This window comes from Neomonachus schauinslandi, chromosome 5 (genome assembly GCF_002201575.2).
Source record: "Neomonachus schauinslandi chromosome 5, ASM220157v2, whole genome shotgun sequence".
In the NCBI taxonomy this organism is placed as follows: Eukaryota; Metazoa; Chordata; class Mammalia; order Carnivora; family Phocidae; genus Neomonachus; species Neomonachus schauinslandi.
The window spans coordinates 56,602,698-56,625,036 of record NC_058407.1 but is presented as its reverse complement, the minus strand read 5'-3'; the positions used below and the strand labels follow the sequence as shown (position 1 = coordinate 56,625,036).

Genomic DNA, 22,339 nt, shown 5'->3' with positions numbered 1-22,339 from the left:
CAGAATTCCCAAGATCAAAAAAATTTGCACAATACAAATAACTTAAAATACACACACACATATACACACACTCTCACACACACTTCTTACAAAACTGTGCTTGGGGAAACTCCATTTGTTGAGGGCCACTGAGGGCATATTTTGCTAAACTGCTGCTCCAGGTATTTTTGTTTGGAAAATCTATCACAGTAGGGCACAGCTGTTTACTGGATGAGCAGAAAAGAGAGATATGCTTGTGGTAACCAGAAAGTTTTAAGGTCTTTCAAGTTGTATAAAATGGACCTGCAGAAACGTTTAAGTGTTCTCAGGATGCAAAGTTGTAGCTGAAATGTGATATCAAACCAGTTGCAAAAAGTGTACAGCAGTCATCTCTTGAGGTCAAACCTGGTACCCAGATATGCAAGAACGCTTTGGGACACATCGCTTGTTGGCCTTGTCCCATACCGTCGCATAATCTGATCACGTGTGAATTTCACAGAAGATTCATATTGTTCTGCTAGTTTGGTATTGAGGATTTGCTCATACTCCTCCCGAATTTTATCTTCATAGTCTTTTAAGAGACGCTCACATATTTTTTTTTTTAAAGATTTTATTTATTTATTTGAGAGAGAGAATGAGATAGAGAGCATGAGAGGGGGGAGGGTCAGAGAGAGAAGCAGACTCCCTGCTGATCAGGGAGCCCGATGGGACTCGATCCCGGGACTCCAGGAACATGACCTGAGCGAAGGCAGTCGCTTAACCAACTTAGCCACCCAGGCGCCCGAGACGCTCACATATTATTCCAACTTGTCGGAGGGTAAAGGTGGGCTGGTCCTTCTTCATCCAGGAGGAATCTGGAGAACTAGGTGCTGTGAGTGCTGAGGAATGAGGCTGACTTTCCGAAGTACAAGCTTCACTCTGATTAAGAACAACTTCTAAATGTCTCCACCTCTGATAACGACTATATTCTTGCTTTATGTTCTGAAAACTTTGTTGCAGTGTTGGAAGGCGCTGCTCGCTGCCGGGCGGGGCGGGCTGCTGCAGAGTCGGCGGTGGGGTCTGCGAGTGGAGAAGCAGCGGCGGCTCGGCGTCCGGGGGCCTGAGGCCCGGAGTGGGGCCGGGCAGAGGGGCGCAGCGCCGCCGCTTCGGGGAACTAGGGCTCAACAGCGCCCCCTCGAACTCCATGGGCCGCTTCAACGTCGCCCCGCACGCCATGCCGCTGAGGGGCCAGGGACCGGGAGCGGACGCGGAGGTAACAGCGGCCCAACCTCCGGCTCTTCAGCGGAGCTCGCAAGCCTAGCCGGCTCCAGTGGCGCCTCCAGCACCCGGCGCAAAGTGTATACACATTTTAGGGATATGTAGTTCCAAAGTGCCTGGAAGGGAGAGGAGTACCAGTTTCTTTTTCCACCTGCAGTGTGTTTAGCTGAACCCTTGCCCAACACATATATTATCTGCTTTTTAATCTTTGCAATTTTTTTTTTTAAAGATTCCATTTATTCATTTGACAGAGAGAGAGCGAGAGAGGGAACACAAGCAGGGGGAGTGGGAGACGGAAAAGCAGGCTTCCCGCCGAGCAGGGAGCCCGATGTGGGGCTCGATCCCAGGACCCTGGGATCATGACCTGAGCCGAAGGCAGACACCCAACAACTGAGCCACCCAGGCGCCCCTAATCTTTGCAAATTTAATAGGTATTTAATATTCCATTTATATTACTGCTAATGTGGCTGAGCATACCTATTTTTGGCCATATATATATATACACACACATACATATCTTTATTACTCTTGCCAACTTGTAATAGTTTTAAAATTACTAACATCCATAATCCACCTTGACATCCTCCTACCCAGTTCCACCTCCCAAACTAATTTATGTACGTGATATGTGGATCTTATCTCCTCTATTTCTTCAGGGAATTATTCAATCAGTTATTCTCTTTCTTGGCAGTATCTTTAACCTCTGACTACTAGTTTTTCCTCTTGTACTAATAAAATCACTAAGTGTCCTCTTCTTCAGGAAAGACCCCAACTTTGTTCTTTTATTTGCCATCCTTCTCTGGCTACTGACCTTTCTCTTTTCCTTTACAGCCAGACTTCTTGAAAGAATTGTGTTCATGCGCTGTGTCCATTCATCTCTGTCTCTTCAATTCACTACAAGCAGATTTACATTAAAGTCTTCAATGCCTTCTTTGTTGCTAAGATTTTAACAACAATTGTATCATATATATATGATTTAAAGCCGGATACGAGATGATTTTCCCCAAATAAACTCAACTGTGTAAAAAATATTTGTGCTGGGAAAAGAAGTGACAGGTAATAAAATGAAAAATTTAAGTCCCTGCCAGGTAGTTGGGATGACTGGTGAGTTTTCTTTTTCCTTTTTTTTGTAATTTTCCTCAACTGAAAAAAATTTACTTTTCTATTAGAACACATTGCAGTGTAATGCTACGTTTTCTAAAAGGCAGAAGAAAGGGCGCCTGGGTGGCTCAGTTGGTTAAGCGACTGCCTTCGGCTCGGGTCATGATCCCGGAGTCCCTGGATCGAGTCCCGCATCGGGCTCCCTGCTCAGCAAGGAACCTGCTTCTCCCTCTGACCCTCCCCCCTCTCATGTGCTCTCTCTCTCTCTCTCTGTCTCTCGTTCTCTCTGTCTCAAAAAAAAAAAAAATCTTTAAAAGGCAGAAGAAAATTAGAGAAGTGACGGGAGCCACTGTGCGACACTTTCACAGCAAGGAGCAAGAGCAGGTGGGAGCGACCCATGGCCCCAGGGCAGGTGTTCCCGCCGCGGGGCACGACTGGAAAACCTCCTGATAGGACTGTCTTCTCTTAGAAAGGCCCTCATGCCCTTTTCGCTCATCCCAAATGACCTCTGGGCATCTCAGCCTCTACTGCTTAACGGCTTCAAACCTCGGATAACCGCCAATCGCTTCCAGTTGCCCTGGTAACAGCCAGCAACCCTAGCCCCGCCCAACCCAGCTACCGTAGGTCTTCCCAGAATGCTGCGCGCCATTCGCTTCTGGTTCGGAGGGGGGACTCATTCCGGAAGTAGATTCCTGTCAGTCGCTGGCGAACGCTGGCGGTGTAGCCTGTCTCTGCTCAGGGGTGTGGGGACCGTTTTGTTTTTTTTCCCAACATTCAAAATGACTGGAAAGCTGAGGAAAGCCTATAAACTCACCGAATTTTTGTTGGTCCTCGATAAATGGATTAAACGTTATTAAAAAGCTGAAAGATGGAAAGCACTTTAAAATGATATGCAACTTCATGTGTTGCTGTGATATATTTAAAAAACTTCCAATAAAAAAGCAACTATTTTTCCTTTAGAAAACGAAGAGAAGCACAAAAAAACCCCACAAAACACCCAAATCTCGTCCACATAGAAATAACCACTGTGAATCCTGGAGCAGTCTTCTAGACCCTTTCTATGCTTATAGTAAATGAAATTTCAAAATGGAATCACGTTTATGCCGTTTTGTAACTTAATTTTTATGATTATATTTAAAAAGATACTACAACAACATGGTTTCATGTATTCCATTGTATCTCTTGGACATTGAAACTTTCTATCCTTTTTGCTCTTAATTAGTGCTGCAATGGAGAAATGAAAATCCTGATAGCTAAATCTTTGCCCATACTCTCATTTCTTTGTGGTAATTACTTTTCTCTTTTCAGCTTAATCCTTTGTATTTGCACTTCCTTATCGCTCCCCTAACACCTTTCCATTCCACCCTATGTCTTTATACTATAAAGGGATGAAGTTACACAAATGGCATTCAAAGCTTACTCATTTTTTTAAAGTTTACTTTTCTGATTACAAAGGTAATATATGCTTATTGTGAGCACTAGGAAAATTCAGAATATAATAAAAATATCCCAATACCTAGGCAACTACTGATCATATTTTGGCATAATTTTTTTTCTACTTTTCTTTCTTTGTTGCCTTCAGTGATGAATATGGAAAAAACGTTTGCTAATTTGGTAGGGGAAAATTACAGCTTTTAATTTGCATTTAGTTTCTTACTCATGTAGCAGAATAATATTTCAAATAGTATTTCACGTGCTTATAGGCTATGGTCAATGTCAGGCCCCATCTTCTCTATCTAGCCTTTCCTGAATATTGAAGACTCATTACAATAACTGTAATAGTGTAGTTTTCTATATGCTTATGTTTTAGTTCTCTAAATAGGTTGAAGGCTGTGTGGTCCTGGATAAATATTCAATATTGCTAAACCCACTTTTTCTTTTATCAGCAAAATAGTGATAATAATACTTATTTTGCAGGATTGTAGTGGAGGTTAGAAATAATGTATCCAAGGTGAGCTCAATAAAAAGTGGCTTAAGAAAACTATTATAATTTTAGCAATCTGTACATAGGAGGTGTTCGTATTCTTGTAATATTTCAAATGATGAATAATCCTAGCATCCCATCCAATGTGTTTATTTTTCATTTCCCCCCTCTATTAGTGCATTAGTTTTGCCCTTTAATGCTCTTCTTTTAATGGTTATCCTTGTGATTACAACATGTATCCTTGACTAAATAGATCCACTACAAATTAGTACTTTTACCATTTCCTGATGAATACAAAGTCCATGTTGCTGCAAATGGCAAGATTTCATTCTTTTTTATGACTGAACAATATTCCATTGTGTATTTATAGCACCATTTCTTCATTCATTCATCGATGGACACCTAGGTTGCTTCCATATCTTGGCTCTTGTAAACAATGCTGCAGTGAACATGGGATGCATATATCTTTTCAAGTTAGTGTTTTGTTTTCTTTGGATAAATACCCAGAAGTGGAATTACTGGATCATATGGTAGTTCTATTTTTTTAAATTTTTAAAAAGAATCTCTAGACTGTATTTCATAGTGGCTTCACCAATTTACAATCCCGTCAATAGTGCACAAGGGTTCCCTATTCTCCATATATTCACCAACACTTGTTATTTCTTGTCTTTTTGATAATAGCCATTCTAACAGGTGTGAGGTGATATCTCTTTGTGGTTTTGATTTGCATTCAATCTAGATATTTATTAAGCACCCATGACACATAAAGCACTGTTCATAATCCTCAAGGTCTCCTGAGCCTATATTATTTCTATACATTTCTCACATAAATCATATGCTCCTCTTCATCCTCATCAATTCTCTTATCCTCAGTCTCTGCCATTATGCTTGGTCCATCATAGTAGGTGCTGAATAAATATGTGAGCTGAACTGAGTAATTTAGTGGAAAAAGAGGGGCGCCTGGGTGGCTCAGTTGGTTGATTGTCTGCCTTTGGCTTAGGTTGAGATCCCAGAGTCCTGGGATCCAGCCCCCACTCAGCGGGGAGTCTGCTCCCTCTCCCTCTGCCCTTCCCCCTGCTTGTGCTCTCTCTCAAATAAGTAAATAAAATCTTAAAAAAAATTTAGTGGAAAAAGAGAAATACAAATTAGTTAAAACCTGGCAGGCTATGATGAAAATGATAACAGATGCAAAGTACTTTGTACGTTGGGAGATCAGGAGAGAATAATTTTGATTAAGGTATCTGGGAAAGCCCTGTGGGATAGGTAGATTTGATCAGGACCTGGATCATGACTGAGGAAAGGTGCTTAAAGATGGAAGTGAATTAAGGGTTGGAGATAGAAGTAAACTGGTTGTGTTTTGTTAGCAGAAAGTTATTTGGGGTGGCAAGAGAGTAGGGTGGGCCATTGGGTCCAGGTGAGGCAGAAAAAAAAAAGTAGTTGGCGCCCACATTTTGAGGATTTTGATATGACCAGTAATTATTCAAACGTTACTGAAAAGTACTTGCTTTCGATATGGCTTTGGACGCCAGGAGATGGGTGGGCCAGATTGCAACTGGCCTGCTGGTGGAAAAGGCAGGGAGTGGGAAGATGCCTGAGACCTTCAGAGTGTGAGGGGACTTTAGTGGCCAGTACTGAGGAAGGAGTGTCCACGAGGAGGCGGGCTGCGGAACCACGCTTATTAGGGTCGGCCAACCGCGGCAAAGGTCAGCAGCGAGGCCCACAGCAGCCCTGGAGACGCCAGCGAGTGCAGCGGCTAGGTTTAATTCCTCCAGCGGACGGGGATCCAGAGCCCCGCCCCCGTCCCTCCCCGCGCCTCTCGCCCCGCCCCTCCCTGCATCCCTCGCCCTACCCCTCCCCGCGCTTCTCGCCCCTCCCCGAGCCTCTCTCCTCGCCCAGCGTCCCTTGCTGGGCTCCGAGGCCCCGCGGCCCCAACGTCCTCAGCCAGGCTCTGCGGCAGTCGCCCTGCCTGGGGCCGGGACCGCCGGCGGAAGGAGGATCTGGGCGGCCCGGTTGGCGGGAGGGCGGTTGCCTTTCCCGGATCTCATCCCCGGCCGCCCGAGGCGGGAGGAAACAGCGGCGAGGTCCGCGGGCGGCATGGCAGGAGCTGCGGACGAGCGCGGGCCGGGTTCCGCGGCGGGGGAACAGCTGCAGCAGCAACACGTCGCGTGCCAGGTCTTCCCCGAGCGGCTGGCCCAGGGAAAGCCCGGGCAAGGGTTCCTTTCCAGCTTCTTCACCAACAACCAGAAGTGCCAGCTTATGCTCCTGAAGACGCTGGAGACAAGTAGGAGCCGTGACCCGGGGGTCGGCCGGGTGGTGTCTGAGAGCCGGAGGGCAGGGGTCTCTCGGTTCAGCCCCAGGTGTGGCAGGAGCAGGGTTCAGGCACCTCTGAGCAGGGTCTAGGTAGATTCGGCATCCTGGGGCGGGAGTGGTGGCGGGGAGGGGGGGTGCGGGTTGGGCCTCAGTCTCCCTTTCAGAGGTGGGAAACTCTTGCTTGTGGAATGAGGGAGGAGTCGGATAGGAGTTTGCCCTTTTCGGTCACACTCACTGGTCTGACAGGTTCTCCGATTTCTCATGTAAATTATGCAGCAGTATGGGGACTTGGGAGTGAGAGTTTGAAAGAGCCACGTTAACTAAGGCATGACTGCTGGCGGCTCGAAAGCAGTTTTGCAACTGCCCTTCATTGGGAGGAGTTCTTAACCTTCATACATGGATGGGCTTCCTCTTGTAGAAACCTCTGAAACGGACTACGAAATCGTGTGTATGCACCTGAATGCATTTTTCTGGGGAGAGCGTTCCTAACTTCATCATATTCTCAAAAAGGCCCGACCCCCAAAGGGTCAAGAACCACTGCTGTTAAATAGGGACAACCAATTTCTCTAGTCCCAGGGACATTGCACTAGAGATTTCTTTTCTTTTTTTAAAGATTTTATTTATTTATTTATTTGAGACAGAGAGAATGAGAGAGAGAGAGAGCACATGAGAGGGGGGAGGGTCAGAGGGAGAAGCAGGCTCCCTGCCGAGCAGGGAGCCCGATGCGGGACTCGATCCAGGGACTCCAGGATCATGACCTGAGCCGAAAGCAGTCGCTTAAACAACTGAGCCACCCAGGCGCCCTGCACTAGAGATTTCTTAACTCCTTTACACTGACATGGACTTTCTAAGTTTACTTCAGATATGTTTAGAAAATAAGTCTTAAACCTACTTGTCCTAAAGCAAGGTTACTATCTCATAGCTGCCAATTACAGTTCAAAAGTCAACCACCCAAAGATTTTCCAACCTTCTTGAGATGACCTGCATATTAGGGAATCAAGGGAGAGGGGAGAAGAGGGGTAATGGGAATGAGGAGTTTGTATTCACTTGGAAATGTGTATCGAATGCCTCCTAGGTTCTGGTGTGGGGAAATAAGGATGCGTAGGGACCCGGGCTGTGCCTTTTAGAGGTTCTGAAGTGGAGCGCAGTGGAAAGAGGATGGGCTGCAGAGTTAGACATGGGTTCAAATTCTGGCCCCTCTCCTTATCAGGTGTGGAAGACTTAACTCTCTGATCCCCTCTATCCTTATCTGCACACACAAAAAGGGACAGGTAGGGGTAAAAATACCTCTCTTAGGGTTGTGAGGAATAGGTTTTATGAATGTAAAGTGTGAGCGTATCAGGAGCTGAGTAATGGGTAACTGCTTACCGTGGAAGAGACAAACAGTGGAGGAGATACAGAGGTGGGATGTGAAGACCGTGGTGGGTCGACCATGAGCTCCAGGAGGAATTAACAGGCCTCAACCCTCCCCTGGAGGGCTGCTTAGAGAAGTGTTAGTGGTATTAAAGCATCAACCTGTAGCTTTACCATCCTATCCCTAGGACTGGCCCTCAAGGGAGATCTTTGTTCCCTTTTTCTTTAAAGCAAATCCATTCTAAATACTGCAGGTCCTGTTTGAAGTACCAAACCACTGTGCTCCCTGCAATTATTATTGTTACCATTATTTTTTAGTAAGAGGACTATCGATTTTGGAATCCACTTCAACTTTGTAAAGCTCTTGTAGATGCTTGAATAATAAATAATGCACTTAATATGGTTCCTGACACCTGATATACACACACAAAAAATATTTATCACTAATAATTGTTTTACTGTTAACACTCTTAAGAGGGGGTAGGTTAATACAGCAGTAACCTATGCCTATGTTTCTCATCTCTCATTACTTTTTTTTTACTCACCTATTTTTGCTTTCAACACTTAAAAAAAAACCACCTTGATTTCTTTTCTTTTTCTGTTTTTTGCTTATGTCATATAATATGCTGCCCATTTGTACACTCAGACGAGACACCTATATGAAAAGTTGATATTAGAGGCATTTGGGTTTGTTGTACTTTCCTGTAATCATCACAGGCTCATGGATGCTTAGAAGGGCCTCCCAGGAGTCCTCTAGGCCTTTCCACCCCCATGTAGGAAAACCTCTGCACCATCACCAACCAGAGAGTTTCTAGACCTCTGCTGGAACAGGTTACCGATTCTTTGAGGTTCTTTGAGGCTACTGGTCTATTTTATTAACAGCTTTAATTGTTGGAAAAATCCTTTCTCGTACTGTACCTTCTACTCTTTGGTCCTTGTTCTGCCCTCTGAAGAAATATTGATGGAATCTATTCCCACGTGGCACTCCTTCAAAACCTGAAGCCATTGCGGTCCTAGTTAAGTTTTTTATTCTCCTTTCCAAAGCCACAACGCCTTTCTTGCTTCTTACAGGACTTACAATACAAAGTCCTGTATTGTTCTAGTTGCTTTCCCCCGTGGAAGAGCTTCAGTTGGCAGGTCCTGCTTAGAGTGTGGTACTCAGAATGGAATCCTGTTAGCCTGTGGTCTGACCAGGAAAGATGCCAATGGGGCTCCTTAACTACCTTCTTCTAATCTGGATACTGTGCTGCAGTTCCTTTCTGTGGATGTGGCCCCCAATTCCCTCATTCTTTTGGTATGTGCTTTAATACAATGTTTTTGATCCTGTAACTAAAAATGGGCTTTAAAATCATTTTTGGTATTATTGAAGATGTTCAATAGTACCCATCTTGGTATTCGTATCAGTGTTTTATTTCATTAAAGACTTGTTTTTATGTTCATTTAAGCTTGTCTTTCATATCCATGTTTACCAATTTTAAGATAGTATTACTTCATTAAGATTTGTGAGTTACTTTTTGATAATATACTGCTTTTTGGATAATTTAATTGGTTCTATTTTTTCCAATTAACATACTTAATTGAATCAATATCTTTTTAGATCCATATGTCAAACTTCTACTTGATGCCATGAAGCACTCAGGTTGGTAAGTAAATCTTTTTAAAATGCTGGTCTGTATTCTGGCTGCTAAAAACATAAAAACCCCATACTGGAACTAACTATTTTTCACTTCAGGCCACAAAGCCTTTTCCATATGGTAGGTGGTGGGGATGGGCTGTATTCTTTCCAGGCAGGTCTTGTTTTCTGCATACATCTTCTGCCCTAACTCTAAATCTCTGGCTCTACCATTCACTTCCGGTATTTGATAAAGACCGCACATAAAGTCTTGTAAGTAATTACCAAACCTGGCTCTTCCACTCTACCAGACTCAGCATTGTCCTTCATGGAGAAGAAATCTCAGCTTGTTATGTAGGAGCCTTCCAGGTGGTGTTTAATTTGGAGGAGATTAGAGGAGGTGACATCTGAGGTCCACTTCTTAACCTTCTGGCCCGAGGGGAGCAACTCCAGCGTATTTCCAATATGTTCTTAATCAGTGGACCAAATGCTTTATGGAATCATGTCATGGAATTTGAACTAGGATAGATTTTGCAGGGACGATTTCCTTATATCACAGATGAGACAACTTAGTCGTTAAGGTTTCCCAAGGTTTCTTATGTGTTGGTGGGAGAGGGGATTTATGACCTGGGGCTCCTGACTCCTTACCCAGGGCTGTTTCCCCTGCACTGCATCCGCGTGCATACTGCTTTTGGACATTGTTTCTTTAATGCATGCTTGCCTTTTAGTGCTGTTAACAAAGAAAGACACTTTTCTTGTGAAGACTGTAATGGCAATGTCAGTGGAGGTTTTGATGCGTCAACATCTCAGGTAGGCATTTTTGCCCAGGTGGTTCTCTTTCCCGATATTTGCTAAGCACCTTGGCATGCTGGCCATTCTGTTGGGTAGACTTTGTATAAGATTCAAAAAAGGAATTAGTTATGGTTCTTCCTCTTAAGGAGCTTATGCTTTCACAGGGGAGATAAGACAATGATAAAGTTTGAGGCAGGTTAAACTATTTTAGGTGGGTGTGGTTACCACAATGGGACAGTAATGTGATTGCAAGATACCTACAGATTCAGCTAGAGCGTATAAAGCTTCTTCAGGGGCAAAGAAGACGAAGACTGTTGCCCAAATAAGGGGTAGCATGAGCAAAGGTGGTGTGTTGGGAAAGGACAAGGTATATTTGGGGAGCGGCATGTTGTCTAGTGTAGCTGCGGGGCAGGAATGTGTGGGGAATATGGGGAAATAGGATTGGAAAGAAAGGTAAGCTGTATGGTGGGAGGCTTTGAATGCTGAGCTAAAGAGTTTCATCTTTACCCCGTGAGAAGTGATATACCTTTGAACATTTTTGGTTAGGCGAGTAAGTTTACTCATCTGGAAAATATGGGTAATGATTGTATCTATCGTATAATATATTTAGGAGAATTAAATGAGATAGCTCATGTAAGGTACTTATCATAGTAAGCATTCAATAAAAGTTTTAAGCAATTGGAGGGTTTTGACAGCATCTTGGAGGTGGTAGAAGAATTAGGTCGTATGATGAGAGTAGATGAAGTTTTTATAAGTAACACCTTCTATCTTGAACATACAACCCTGTTAATAATACTTAGTTGTTTCCTCCTGGGGAATATTATATGTATTTTGGTTATTTATAGGTATTTCACAGTAATCATGAGAAAAAGAAACATAGCATAGGAGTGAAAGGTCTGGGTTTTGGAGTCTGGTGGAGTTGAGTTCAAATCTAGTTCCCCTGCTTATTAGCTGTGGGGCTTGGGCAAGTTATTTGCCTTATTCTCAGTTTCCTCATTTGTAAACTGATAATAACAATACTTGTAGCTCTCAAAATGGGTCTTGGTGAATTCATTTCCCCCTTGGGGTTAAATAGAGTGGATATTTTGAACTTTTATCTTACTTCTCAGCAGTGTTGAGCATAGTTGGGCACTCTCTCCTTTTATTTTTATAAATTATAATTTATAAATTATATTTTATAAATTCTGCATGTTTCATTCATGCAGAAGAGTAAGAAACCTGTATGCATGCTTTTGGTCATAGCAATAAAATGAATACCTGTGTAACTGCCACCCAGATTTGAGAAATAGAACTTGCCAGGACTTCAGAAGATTGTGTCCCTCTTGGATCACATTTCCTCTCTTATTCTTATCACATTTCCTTTCTTATTCTGACTCTTGTGATAATCATTTCCTGCTTTTCTGAATGGTTTTACCATCTATATGTACAGTCAAACAATGTGTTATTCAGTTGCCTGGCTTTTAAGTTTTATACATGGAATACTTTGAGTTCTGTGTGATACTTTGTAGTTTTATGAAATCATACAGTATATAGTCTTCTGTAACAATTATTTTGTTGAGATTCTTCCATGTTGTACACACCTCTTATTTACATAGCTGGACTGTTATATAGTCTTCCACTGTATGCCTATATTGCAGTTTACCGTATTTAATATTGTTTCTGACTTTGTTGTGAACAATGTCGCTGTGAATATTTTTCACCCTTTCTCCTGGTGCACATGTGCAAAAATTACTCCTGGGTATTTGTCTAGAAGCAGAATTGCTGGGTCATATAGTATGCATACACTTGGCTTTAGTGGGTAATGCCAGACACTTTCTTTCCCTGGTTCCCAGTACATGACACTCTTCTGGTTGCTTCTTTGCTAGCTCACCTTCCTCTATCAGCTGCTAAATGTTGAAGTCTCTTAATCCTTGATGTTAGATCCCCTTCTTTGCTTCCTCTATACTCTGCCAAGGGGATCTCATTTATTTTCCTAGGTCAGAGCTCTCTTTTGAACTTCACATTTGTATATCCAAATGCCCACTTCACACCTACACTTGGATATCTTAAAGGCACCTGAGACCTCACAGATTTGTCCAAGTCCAAATTGATGGTTTATACCATCCCCTATCCCCATCCAACCTGGTGTTGTAGTTTTGCATATCTCAGTGAATGGTACCATCCTCTATCCTATTACCCAAGCCAGAAATGTAGAGATCATCCTTGTACCTCTGATTCCCTTCCCATATTCTATATCCGTCACTGATTTTTATCCAGTTTACCTCCTAAATATTTTTTTGGGGGGGCATCCCACCATCCCTGCTCAGGTACCATTATTTCTTGCCTAGAATACCTCTTTAGCCTTCAGCTAGCCTCTCTGCGTCCAGTTTTGGTCATCTTCTGCTTATTTTTCCAACTGTAGTCAAAAGGATAAAAATAAAAGCACCCCCATTTCGCTCCTCCCTTTCAGTGACTTCCCACTGTTCTCAGGATAAAGAGTGATTTGGCTCTTGCCGACCTCCCCAGCCTTATCTCGTGCCTGTCACCTACAGCTCTGTGCTACTAGTCTGCTTTCAGCTTCTCAGACATTCTCTTCTGTCAGCGCTGCTCCCCTTTGCACAGGCTGCTCTGTCTGGAATGCTCCCTTCCCCACCTCTCAAATTTAATTCCTATTCACCCATGAGATCCCAGTTTAAACATTCCTTTTGCAGAGATGCCTTTCCCAATCCTCGAGACAGGTCAGGCATTCTCATTGTATGTACTCATGACATCCTGGATTTTTCTTCATGACAACTGTCATTGCATGTCTTTAATGATTTTGGTAAATATTCGATTAATTTCTAGTGCCATTCATAGATTATACATTAGAAATTATAATTATAGATTATAAATTATAAATAATTATAAATCTACTAGTAGGTCTCAAGAAATATTATTGAAAGATGAATGTTGGATGAATGTATATAAAATAGCTGGCACATATCCCGGTGTCTGGCACATAGTAAGAACACAATAAATGGTAACTGTTGTTATTAGGATCCCTTATGTGTTTATTATTCTTATAGGGTCCTGCTCAGTGTGCTGTTGGCTTTTTGCACTTCTTTCTGAAGGTCTTTCTGAGGATTTTTCCCTGGCAGTTCTAGTAGAATGAGACAGTGGTGGTCATTCATTGTTGATTCATTGCTCATTCAGAAACTTGATAAGAAGCAGTTTACATGTATTCTCATTTAATTCTCACAATTCTATGAGGTAGGTACTCTAATTATCTCCTTTTTAGAGTTGAGGAAACTGAGGCACAGAGAGGTTAAGAAACTTGCCCAAGGTCACCGAGTTAGTAAGGAGTGGGGCTGGAGTTTGAATCTGCTTCATTCCAAAGCCCACTCCTAGTATGACGCTGTGGAGTCCAGCAGCCCACCGAGGATGGTATTTAATTAAGTGCTTCAGTTCAGACAGAAGAGGGAGAAGTTGGTCACTGGGAACGCTTAATGGAGCATGTACTCTAGGACCAGGCCTTGATGGATGGGGAGGTGTGGGGTTGAGGGAGGAGAGTGGGTGGAAGCTCTCCAAGCTGGTGAGCCATCTCACACCAGAGAGAAGGTGGGAGTTACAAAAGGAGAGTAGATGTTAGACATAATGGAACTTCTCCTATTTTGGTGCCTCCTAGATTGTTTTGTGCCAGAACAACATCCGTAATCAGGCCCATATGAACAGAGTCGTCACCCACGAGCTCGTTCATGCGTTTGATCACTGTCGCGCTCACGTTAATTGGTTCACTGACGTCAGACATTTGGCCTGCTCAGAAGTGAGTTTTATTGTAAAAGATACTTTCTCCCCCTGGAACACTCTGAGTTTGAACATTTATTTATTTATGTATATTTATGTATTTATTTTTCTTGAATAATTTTTTATATTATTATTAACATATAATGGATTATTTGTTTCAGGGGTACAGGTCTGTGATTCATCAGTTGAGTTTGAACATTTAATTGAAGTGTAATGCTTAAGACTCTCTCTCCCTCTGCCCCTCACTCCCCACCTCAAATAAATAAATAAATCTTAAAAAAGAAAACCTAATTGAAGTATGATTTACTTAAACATACTCCTTTTCTTCCTGTCATGGTTCCATGTTACTCTTAGATTTCCATTTTTAACTCCTGAACACAGCTTTGAGACACAACAAGAGATATTTTAAGTATCTTCTTAGAATTGTCTTAATTATAACCTTTAAATCCTAGTAATAGTAATGACTTTATAATAACCATTTTTAACCAAATAACCATTTTTAGTATATGATAGATATATTTCATACATATATGTGTATATATATATATGGTATATAATAACCATTTTTAACCATTTAACCAAATAACCATTTTCCCTGTGGAATATACTATATAATATAAAAACTAATGCTAGTTAACCCTGGCTGAGGACTATGTGCCAAACACTGTTCCTTTTGTGGATTCTTATTGTGTCTACTCAACAGTCCATCCAGGTAGATGCTATGATCTGCATGTTCTTTGTGTCGAAAGGGAGGCGTTGATTGAGATCCGTGGTTAGTAAGTGGCAGAGGCAGGATTGCAACTGGGGTTCTTAACTGTCCTGCCGTGCTGCCTTCCATAGGTGGAGCGCCTTGCTTCCCCTAGAGTAAGACATGTAGTCTCAAAAATACGACATAAAAAATTTTTTATGGTAATAATAAGCACTTTGGGTTGCTCTCAGAAGTGCAGTGTATTTATGCTCTTAGACATATGTATTTAATACGAGCATTTCATTAATTGAAGAGTGCAGTGTGCTGAGAAGTAAAAAAAAAAACTAATATAAATTTAAGTGTGTACTTTATAACTTAGATTATTTTCTCTTTCCCTTGAAATTAATAAGCAGCCCCAATGCCTCTAATTATAACTCATATTATTTGGAGAGTAGACTGAAACCTGAGTTTTTAAATAGGTCTCTCTCTTGGACGTTATGAGAATTAATGCCTGTTAGCTAGCTAAAGTATGTTAAGGGCCTTGAACTCCTCAGAGGAATGAGGCCATGTTGTTGTAGAAGTCACAAGAAGTGGGCCATTCTGTTTGCAGTACATCAGCAAAAATGTGGCCAGGTTGGCTGTAGCATTCATGTGGGTAGTTCTGGTAGAAGGTAGAAAGACCTTTTCATCTATTGAAGCTGCATTTTACCTTAAAAATATAGTGAATTAGAAAATATGTCCTAACTTCAGGCTGTCATGCTCATAGCATGACCAGTTGGGAATGTTCTTGTGCTTGGAATGTTCTTGCTTAAGTTTCAAGAACTTAATTTTCAAAGGACAATTGAGGCCCCGGGGGATGGCATCAATTTACACAGGTTTAAGGGAGGTTCCAAGAGAGTTTCAGTGTTTTGGGCGAAGGGCAGGAGGTTCCTATTCTCAAAGTGTCTTAGATGTTGTTGCATTTAATTTTAAGCTTACGTTGAAATTGAGTTTGTAGATCTTTGAAAGAATGCTATCTTGCAGTCCTTTTGGTAATTTCTAGAAATGTTGTATCTTGTGGAGTACATGGACTTTAACTCTGAGGTCCAGCTTTCTGACTTTTGGTTTCAAAAGGAATTAGTTCTTTCAATAAGGTTATGGTGTGAAGTTTTGAAAGTTCCCTTTGATAAATGATTGACCCTCCCCCAAACCCCCAGTTTATTTTGCATTGTCTAGCCTAGCTCATGGATATCTGCTCTTTTTCTTAATGTAAGAATAACTTAAAATAGTCTATGTCAGAGTTTAAAACATTCTTTTTTTTTTTTTTTTTTTAAAGATTTTATTTATTTATTTGAGACAGAGAGAATGAGAGAGACAGAGAGCACATGAGAGGGGGAAGGGTCAGAGGGAGAAGCAGGCTCCCTGCCGAGCAGGGAGCCCGATGCGGGACTCGATCCCGGGACTCCAGGATCATGACCTGAGCCGAAGGCAGTCGCTTAACCAACTGAGCCACCCAGGCGCCCCAGAGTTTAAAACATTCTTGAAAAAGATCCGATGGATACTCTGTTTTCAGAAAGACATGCTAATTTTAAATTCTTTTACAAAACTTTTTATAGAGCAAGAACACTTACTTTCCTTCTCTTTGCCTCTGTCTTTGTGATAGGTTCGAGCTGCTAACCTTAGTGGAGACTGCTCTCTTGTAAATGAAATATTCAGGTTGCATTTTGGATTGAAACAACATCATCAGGTAAAACTAACATAATGAAATCCCTCACCCTTCAGAGTGCTAGGAGTGGAAATAATGCATAAAGAAATGAGAAGTACATTTAGTATTTGAAACGTGAAAGAACTACTTCTATGGGAAGAATACAGAATGTATCCTGTTGAAGCCAAATAGATGGAGTTTAGTTCTACTTTTTAATTACGGGCAAGCTGTGTGACTCAGCGAGAGATTCTAATAGTGAAAAGAACTATATGATCTTGTTCTTGGGATCCTTTTGGAAGCAGGTAGATGAAGACCTGATGCAAAATCACAGCCCGTCTGACTTTGATCCCTGCAGTCCGGGACTTGTATTCCCGAGACAAAAAAGTCATACCTATCGGATCAAAGACTGCCCCACAGCACAGGTTATGGCCGGGTAGTAGTGCTCCTTTAAAGGCTGTGTGACATGACAGCAAAGCTTTGAATCAGCACAGCCCTGACGATGATAAGTCTCTCCTCTTTTTCCTTTGGGTAGCGGCCACCGAAAGCGAACAGAACTAGCAACAGGAGGGAAAGTTTGGGGAGGTAGTGGGAGCCTGGTGGAGGGAGAACAGTCGTAGAGAATGGAGTCCCTGCGTTCGTACGGCATGTACCCAAGAGACACCGACATCGATGACAGTGACTGATGGCCAAATATGGTAAAATCACCCAGTTTTAACAGGAATGAATTACATTTGGAAAGAAGTAAACCTGAACTGTGGTCTCTACGTGTGCCTCCCAAACCTGTAGCTCCAGGAGACAAATTTTTACCATCGTTTCTTCCCCTGGAATGGAGAAATGTCCTCTTTCTGGCAATTGCTGCCGTAGCTCCATATGGTTCATCCTCTCTTTCTTCTTCCTTTATGCCTGAGGTTTATTTTTAAAATCAGTGTTTAGTGTAATTTAGGTCGAGAAGCACTGGTTTATATTCTTTCTTTTTTTTTTTAAGATTTTATTTATTTTTTTGACAGACAGTGAGAGAGGGAACACAAGCAGGGGGAGTGGGAGAGGGAGAAACAGGCTTCCTGCGGAGCAGGGAGCCCGATGCGGGGCTCGATCCCAGGACCCTGGGATCATGACCTGAGCCGAAGGCAGACGCTTAACCACTGACTGAGCCACCCAGGCGTCCCACTGGTTTATATTCTAATACTAGTGAGCATCCCCAGCTCAGGCATGCTGACCAGGGTGAAGTAAAGCAGGAAACACACACAGAAGATGAATGATTGACAGATTGCATAGCTGTAAGAACCAGTATTTGGTTATTTTTCATGAAAAGGTTAGATGCCATTCTTTTGAACTTTAGCTTGGGCTTGTGGAGAAATAAATGGATTTAAAGCTCTCCAAGAATTGGAATGGCAGGACCTTATGTTTCTTAACATATTTAGAATACTGAGAAATTCTAGCCTATTACTGTGTAACATTAGATAATTTATTTTCTTAGATAGAGAATTTAATACCCATGCAAAGAACGCTCAGGGAAAAAAAAAAGGTTGTTTGATTTTTTTTTTTCTCCTGAAAAATTAAGACACCTTCAAATTTTATGTATATGCATATGTAGCTTCCTTTTGCCTCCATGGGAGATGCCCCTCTTGAAGGAAAGATTATCTAGTATTACTCAACTGGAAAGTAAAGGAAGAGAAAGACATAGAAGTAAAGTATATTTTAAATCTATTTAAATTTTATTAAAAATCCAACTAGAACCTTATTTATAGATTTTTTTTGGTTTGTTTTTTTGATTTTTGCAAATTGGGAGTTACTGTTTGTTGGACTACCTAAAACTTCAGAAAATGACATCTGGTTATATTATTGGAAAAGATGAAAAAATGGAGGAGGTCTTATTTATACCTAAATAATTTTAGGTTGAGCTAAACATATTCCATAGAGTTATGTTTCTACTTTAGAATGACAGAAATGAATAAAATAATATGAAAGGGAATTAATTCTTTTTTTCCATTAATATTTTAAATTTAAATTCGATTAATTAACATAATGTATTATTAGTTTCAGAGGTAGAGTTCAGTAATTCATCAGTCTTATATAAAACCCAGTGCTCATTACATCACATGTCCTCCTTAATGTCCATTACTCAGTTACCACATCCCCCCACCCACCTCCCCTCCAGCAGCCGTCCGTTTGTTTCCTATGATTAAGAGTCTCTTATGGTGGGGTGCCTGGGTGGCTCAGTTGGTTAAGCCTCTGCCTTTGGCTCAGGTCATGATCCCAGGGTTCTGGGATTGAGCCCCGCATTGGTCTCCCTTCTTAGCGGGGGGTTTTCTTCTCCCTTTCCCTCTGCCCCCCTTCCCAGCTTGTGCTCTTTCTCTCTCTCTCTCTCTCTCAAATAAATAAATAAATAAATAAATATTTAAAAAAAAGAGTCTCTTATGGTTTGTCTCCCTCTCTGATTTCTTCTTGTTTTATTTTCCCTCCCTTGCTCTTTCTCTCTCTCTTTCTCTTTCAAACAAACAAACAAATAAATAAATATTAAAAAAAAAAAGAGTCTCTTATGGTTTGTCTCCCTCTCTGATTTCTTCTTGTTTTATTTTCCCTCCCTTCCCCTATGATCCTCTGTTTTTTTCTTAAATTCCACATGAGTAATTGTCTTTCTCTGATTGACCTATTTTGCTTAGCATAATACCCTCTAGTTCCATCCATGTAGTTGCAAATGGCAAGATTTCATTTTTTTTTTGATGGCTGAGTAATATTCCATTGTATATAAATACCACATCTTCTTTATCCATTCATCTGTTGATGGACATCTTGGCTCTTTCCACAGTTTGGCTATTGTGGACATTGCTGCTATAAACACTGGGGTGCAGGTGCCCCTTCGGATCACTACATTTGTATCTTTAGGGTAAATACCCGGTAGTGCAATTGCTGGGTCATAGGGTAGTTCTATTTTCAACTTTTTGAGGAACCTCCATACTGTTTTCCAGAGTGGCTGCACCAGCTTGCATTCCCACCAACAGTGTAAGAGGGTTCAAAAGGGAATTAATTCTGACTGTGGTCAGACATTATATAAAATATCATTATTTCAAGATTAAATTGTCATTTAAGTTAAAGCCACATACTTTTCTTTCTCCTTAGACTTGTGTACGAGACAGAGCCATTCTTTCTATCCTGGCTGTTAGGAATATCAGCAAAGAAGTAGCTCAAAAGGCTGTTGATGAAGTTTTTGAATCTTGTTTCAATGACCATGAACCTTTTGGAAGGATCCCACATAACAAGACTTATGCAAGATATGCTCATAGAGACTTTCAAAACCGTGATCGGTATTACTCAAATATATGAAGAAAATGACATTTTATATTATGGAGCTTCTGTGATCATGCAGAAAATATGGTTCTTAAGTGGACAAATATATAAAATGTAAATGATCAATTAAATACAGATAAAACACAGAAGATACTGATTCTAGCATATGATCAGAAAAAGTAACTGTGATAAAAGTGAAACTGCCTTTAACTCCAAGGCAAAAATTGTAACTTTATAGTTAACCATTTGGTAAATAAGGCAAATAAATTACATTTTTGTATTTTTTTATGCTGTACTGGTGTTTTTTATTATTTGTGTGTTTTTTTAGATTGTGATTTGTTTTTTTTACATGTGATCATTTTAAAATTTGATTATGAAACCTGTGAAGTGTGTCCTTGTATGAAGTTGATAGGTGACCACTGTTGGTATTTACATTAAATGTAAAGAAAAATGTACTGCTTTTATTATAGGACATTTATTGAAATGTTATGATGGTCAAAATATGCAAAGAATGAAAGTTGGGGATGATTCATTCAATGGTCCATGCCTCTCTTCTTCTTCTTCTTTGAACATATATGTGGGGACTCTATGGCTTAGTTTTCTGGGGACGGTCCTAATTAGATTTTTTTTCTTTTGTAAAGGCAGTGCATTAAATTTATAACGTAATTGAATTTAATTTTTATGTATTTATAAGATTTTTCATATAATCATTCTCAAATCTTTTGTCAGGCCCTGTGTCTGAGTTTTAGATTCAGAAAACAGGTCATCTTATCTATTCCCCTTAACTGGTAGCTGCATCTTACACCTGTCTTTGGCAAATGTTTCTTGGCCTATGTCCAGACTGAAAGACAGTGATGCCTGTGTGTAGATGTGGCTAATTAAGGATTTGAAGACAAGGAAGTTAGCAGGATTCTTTCTTGTGAGTTAAAATTTGATTAAATTATGAAGTGATACCCAAGCTTGATAACTTTAATTAAACATTAAAACAAGGTTTGAGGATTCTGGGGAGACGGCAGAGTAGGAAACAACAGAAATCTGTTTCCCCACCTAGACAAAATTGCACTGGCAGAATCTTATATAAATATTTTGAACCTCCAGTCTGAAGGCTCCTAATTTTCAGGGAAAGGCTTGGGTGGTAAATTGCAGTTAATTTTGGTCAATTTCAGCTCTTAGCGTAGTAGTAGCTACCCATCTCCCACCACTCTGCCCTGTGGCAGACAGCAGTGTATGTGTTCCTGGAGTAGCTTTTACACAGATTGTGGAGCCAGGGTGGGCAAAAAGCACCCTGTCTTCCATATATTTGGGACCTGCTCTGATTGTGGCTTTTGAACACAGAGGTTCAGAGGAAGAGGTGGTGGCATTGTTGCACCCCCTCCCATTTTTGCAAACTGCTTTCCATCTGGCTCAGGTGACTTTCAGGGTCTTTAAAGGGCTGGTGACTTTTGTCATCCTTCATTTTCCCCTTTTGGGATCCAGACCTTGAAGACTAGGCCATTCAAAAACAATGGCAGGGGCGCCTGGGTGGCTCGCTCGGTTAAGCGTCTGCCTTCAGCTCAGGTCATGATCCTGGGGTCCTGGGATCAAGCCAGCATTGGGCTCCCTGCTCAGTGGGGAGCCTGTTTCTCCCTCTCCATCTGCCACTCCCCCTGCTTGTGCCCTCTCATGCTCTCTCTCTCAAATAAATAAATAAAATCTTAAAAAAAAATGAAACAAACAAACACCAAAAACAATGGCATATACAGGTGGAATTAGAAAGTCATCAGGCATGCCCAGGGAAAGGCACAGCCTCAGAAAAACCCAAGTTTACGCCTCAGGCTGATCCTTGGCCCAGAGACAGCCTGCAACAATTAAAAGCAAAACCAAAAACAAACCCCAAACAACAGCTAACCCTGAGGAAGCAGAAGAATCTGATTTTCAGAGTTACCACATTATTACATTCAAATGTCCAGTTTTTTAACCCAAAAAATCACAAGGCATACAAAGGATACACAAGACATACACAGAAAAGTGTGGTCCATTCAAAGGAGAAAATAAACTAACAGAAACTTTCCCTGAAAAAACCTGATGGTGGATTTAACAGACAAAGAATTTAAAACAACTGCCTTAAAGATGCTCAAAGAACTAAAGGCAAATGTGGAAAAAGCCAAGAAATGATGTACAAACAAAATGGAAATATCAATAAAGAGATAGAAAACTTAAAGAAAACCAAAAAGACCTGGAAAGTACAATAACAAATGACAAAAATCCACTTGAGGGATTCAAAGGCAGATTTGGGCAGACAGAAGAATCAATAAACTTGAAGAAAAGGAAAATTATTGAGTCTAAAGGACAGAAAGAAAAAAGAATGAAGACAATGGAATAGAGCCTAAGGGACATGAGGGATACAATCAAGTTGACCAACATATGCATTGTGGAAGTCCCAGAAGGAGAAGAGAGAGAAAGGGGCAGAGGGAATATTTGAAGAAATAATGGTTTGTAACTCCACATTTTCTTTTCTACATAATTTTAGAGACTAACACATTAAAGAAGTTATTAGTTTATGTTTTGGGGCACACAATGTATAAATACATAATTCTGTGTCACCAACAA

At 41.2% G+C, this 22,339-nt stretch overlaps 2 protein-coding genes across 3 annotated transcripts; one reads left to right on the top strand and one right to left on the bottom strand.

Moving 5' to 3' along the window:
• Nucleotides 1-365: 365 nt before the first annotated feature.
• Nucleotides 366-1,194, bottom strand: LOC110577796 (akirin-1-like). Its single transcript, XM_021687229.1, has 2 exons — nt 837-1,194; nt 366-496 (listed from the first exon to the last, which is right to left on the bottom strand). The coding sequence occupies exons 1-2, from the start codon at nt 1,192-1,194 to the stop codon at nt 366-368; spliced, it is 489 nt and encodes a 162-aa protein (XP_021542904.1).
• Nucleotides 1,195-6,145: 4,951 nt separating this feature from the next.
• Nucleotides 6,146-20,036, top strand: ATP23 (ATP23 metallopeptidase and ATP synthase assembly factor homolog). 2 transcript variants are annotated; one of them, XM_021687312.1, is made up of 6 exons: nt 6,146-6,542; nt 9,522-9,567; nt 10,265-10,346; nt 13,972-14,109; nt 16,421-16,504; nt 19,583-20,036. In XM_021687312.1, exons 1-6 carry the CDS (start codon nt 6,356-6,358, stop codon nt 19,784-19,786), a joined length of 741 nt encoding a protein of 246 aa, XP_021542987.1. In that variant the 5' UTR covers nt 6,146-6,355; the 3' UTR covers nt 19,787-20,036. The 2 variants fall into 2 exon arrangements, with proteins under 2 accessions (XP_021542987.1, XP_021542986.1); XM_021687311.1 differs by lacking the exon at nt 6,146-6,542 and adding an exon at nt 8,921-9,218.
• Nucleotides 20,037-22,339: the final 2,303 nt, after the last annotated feature.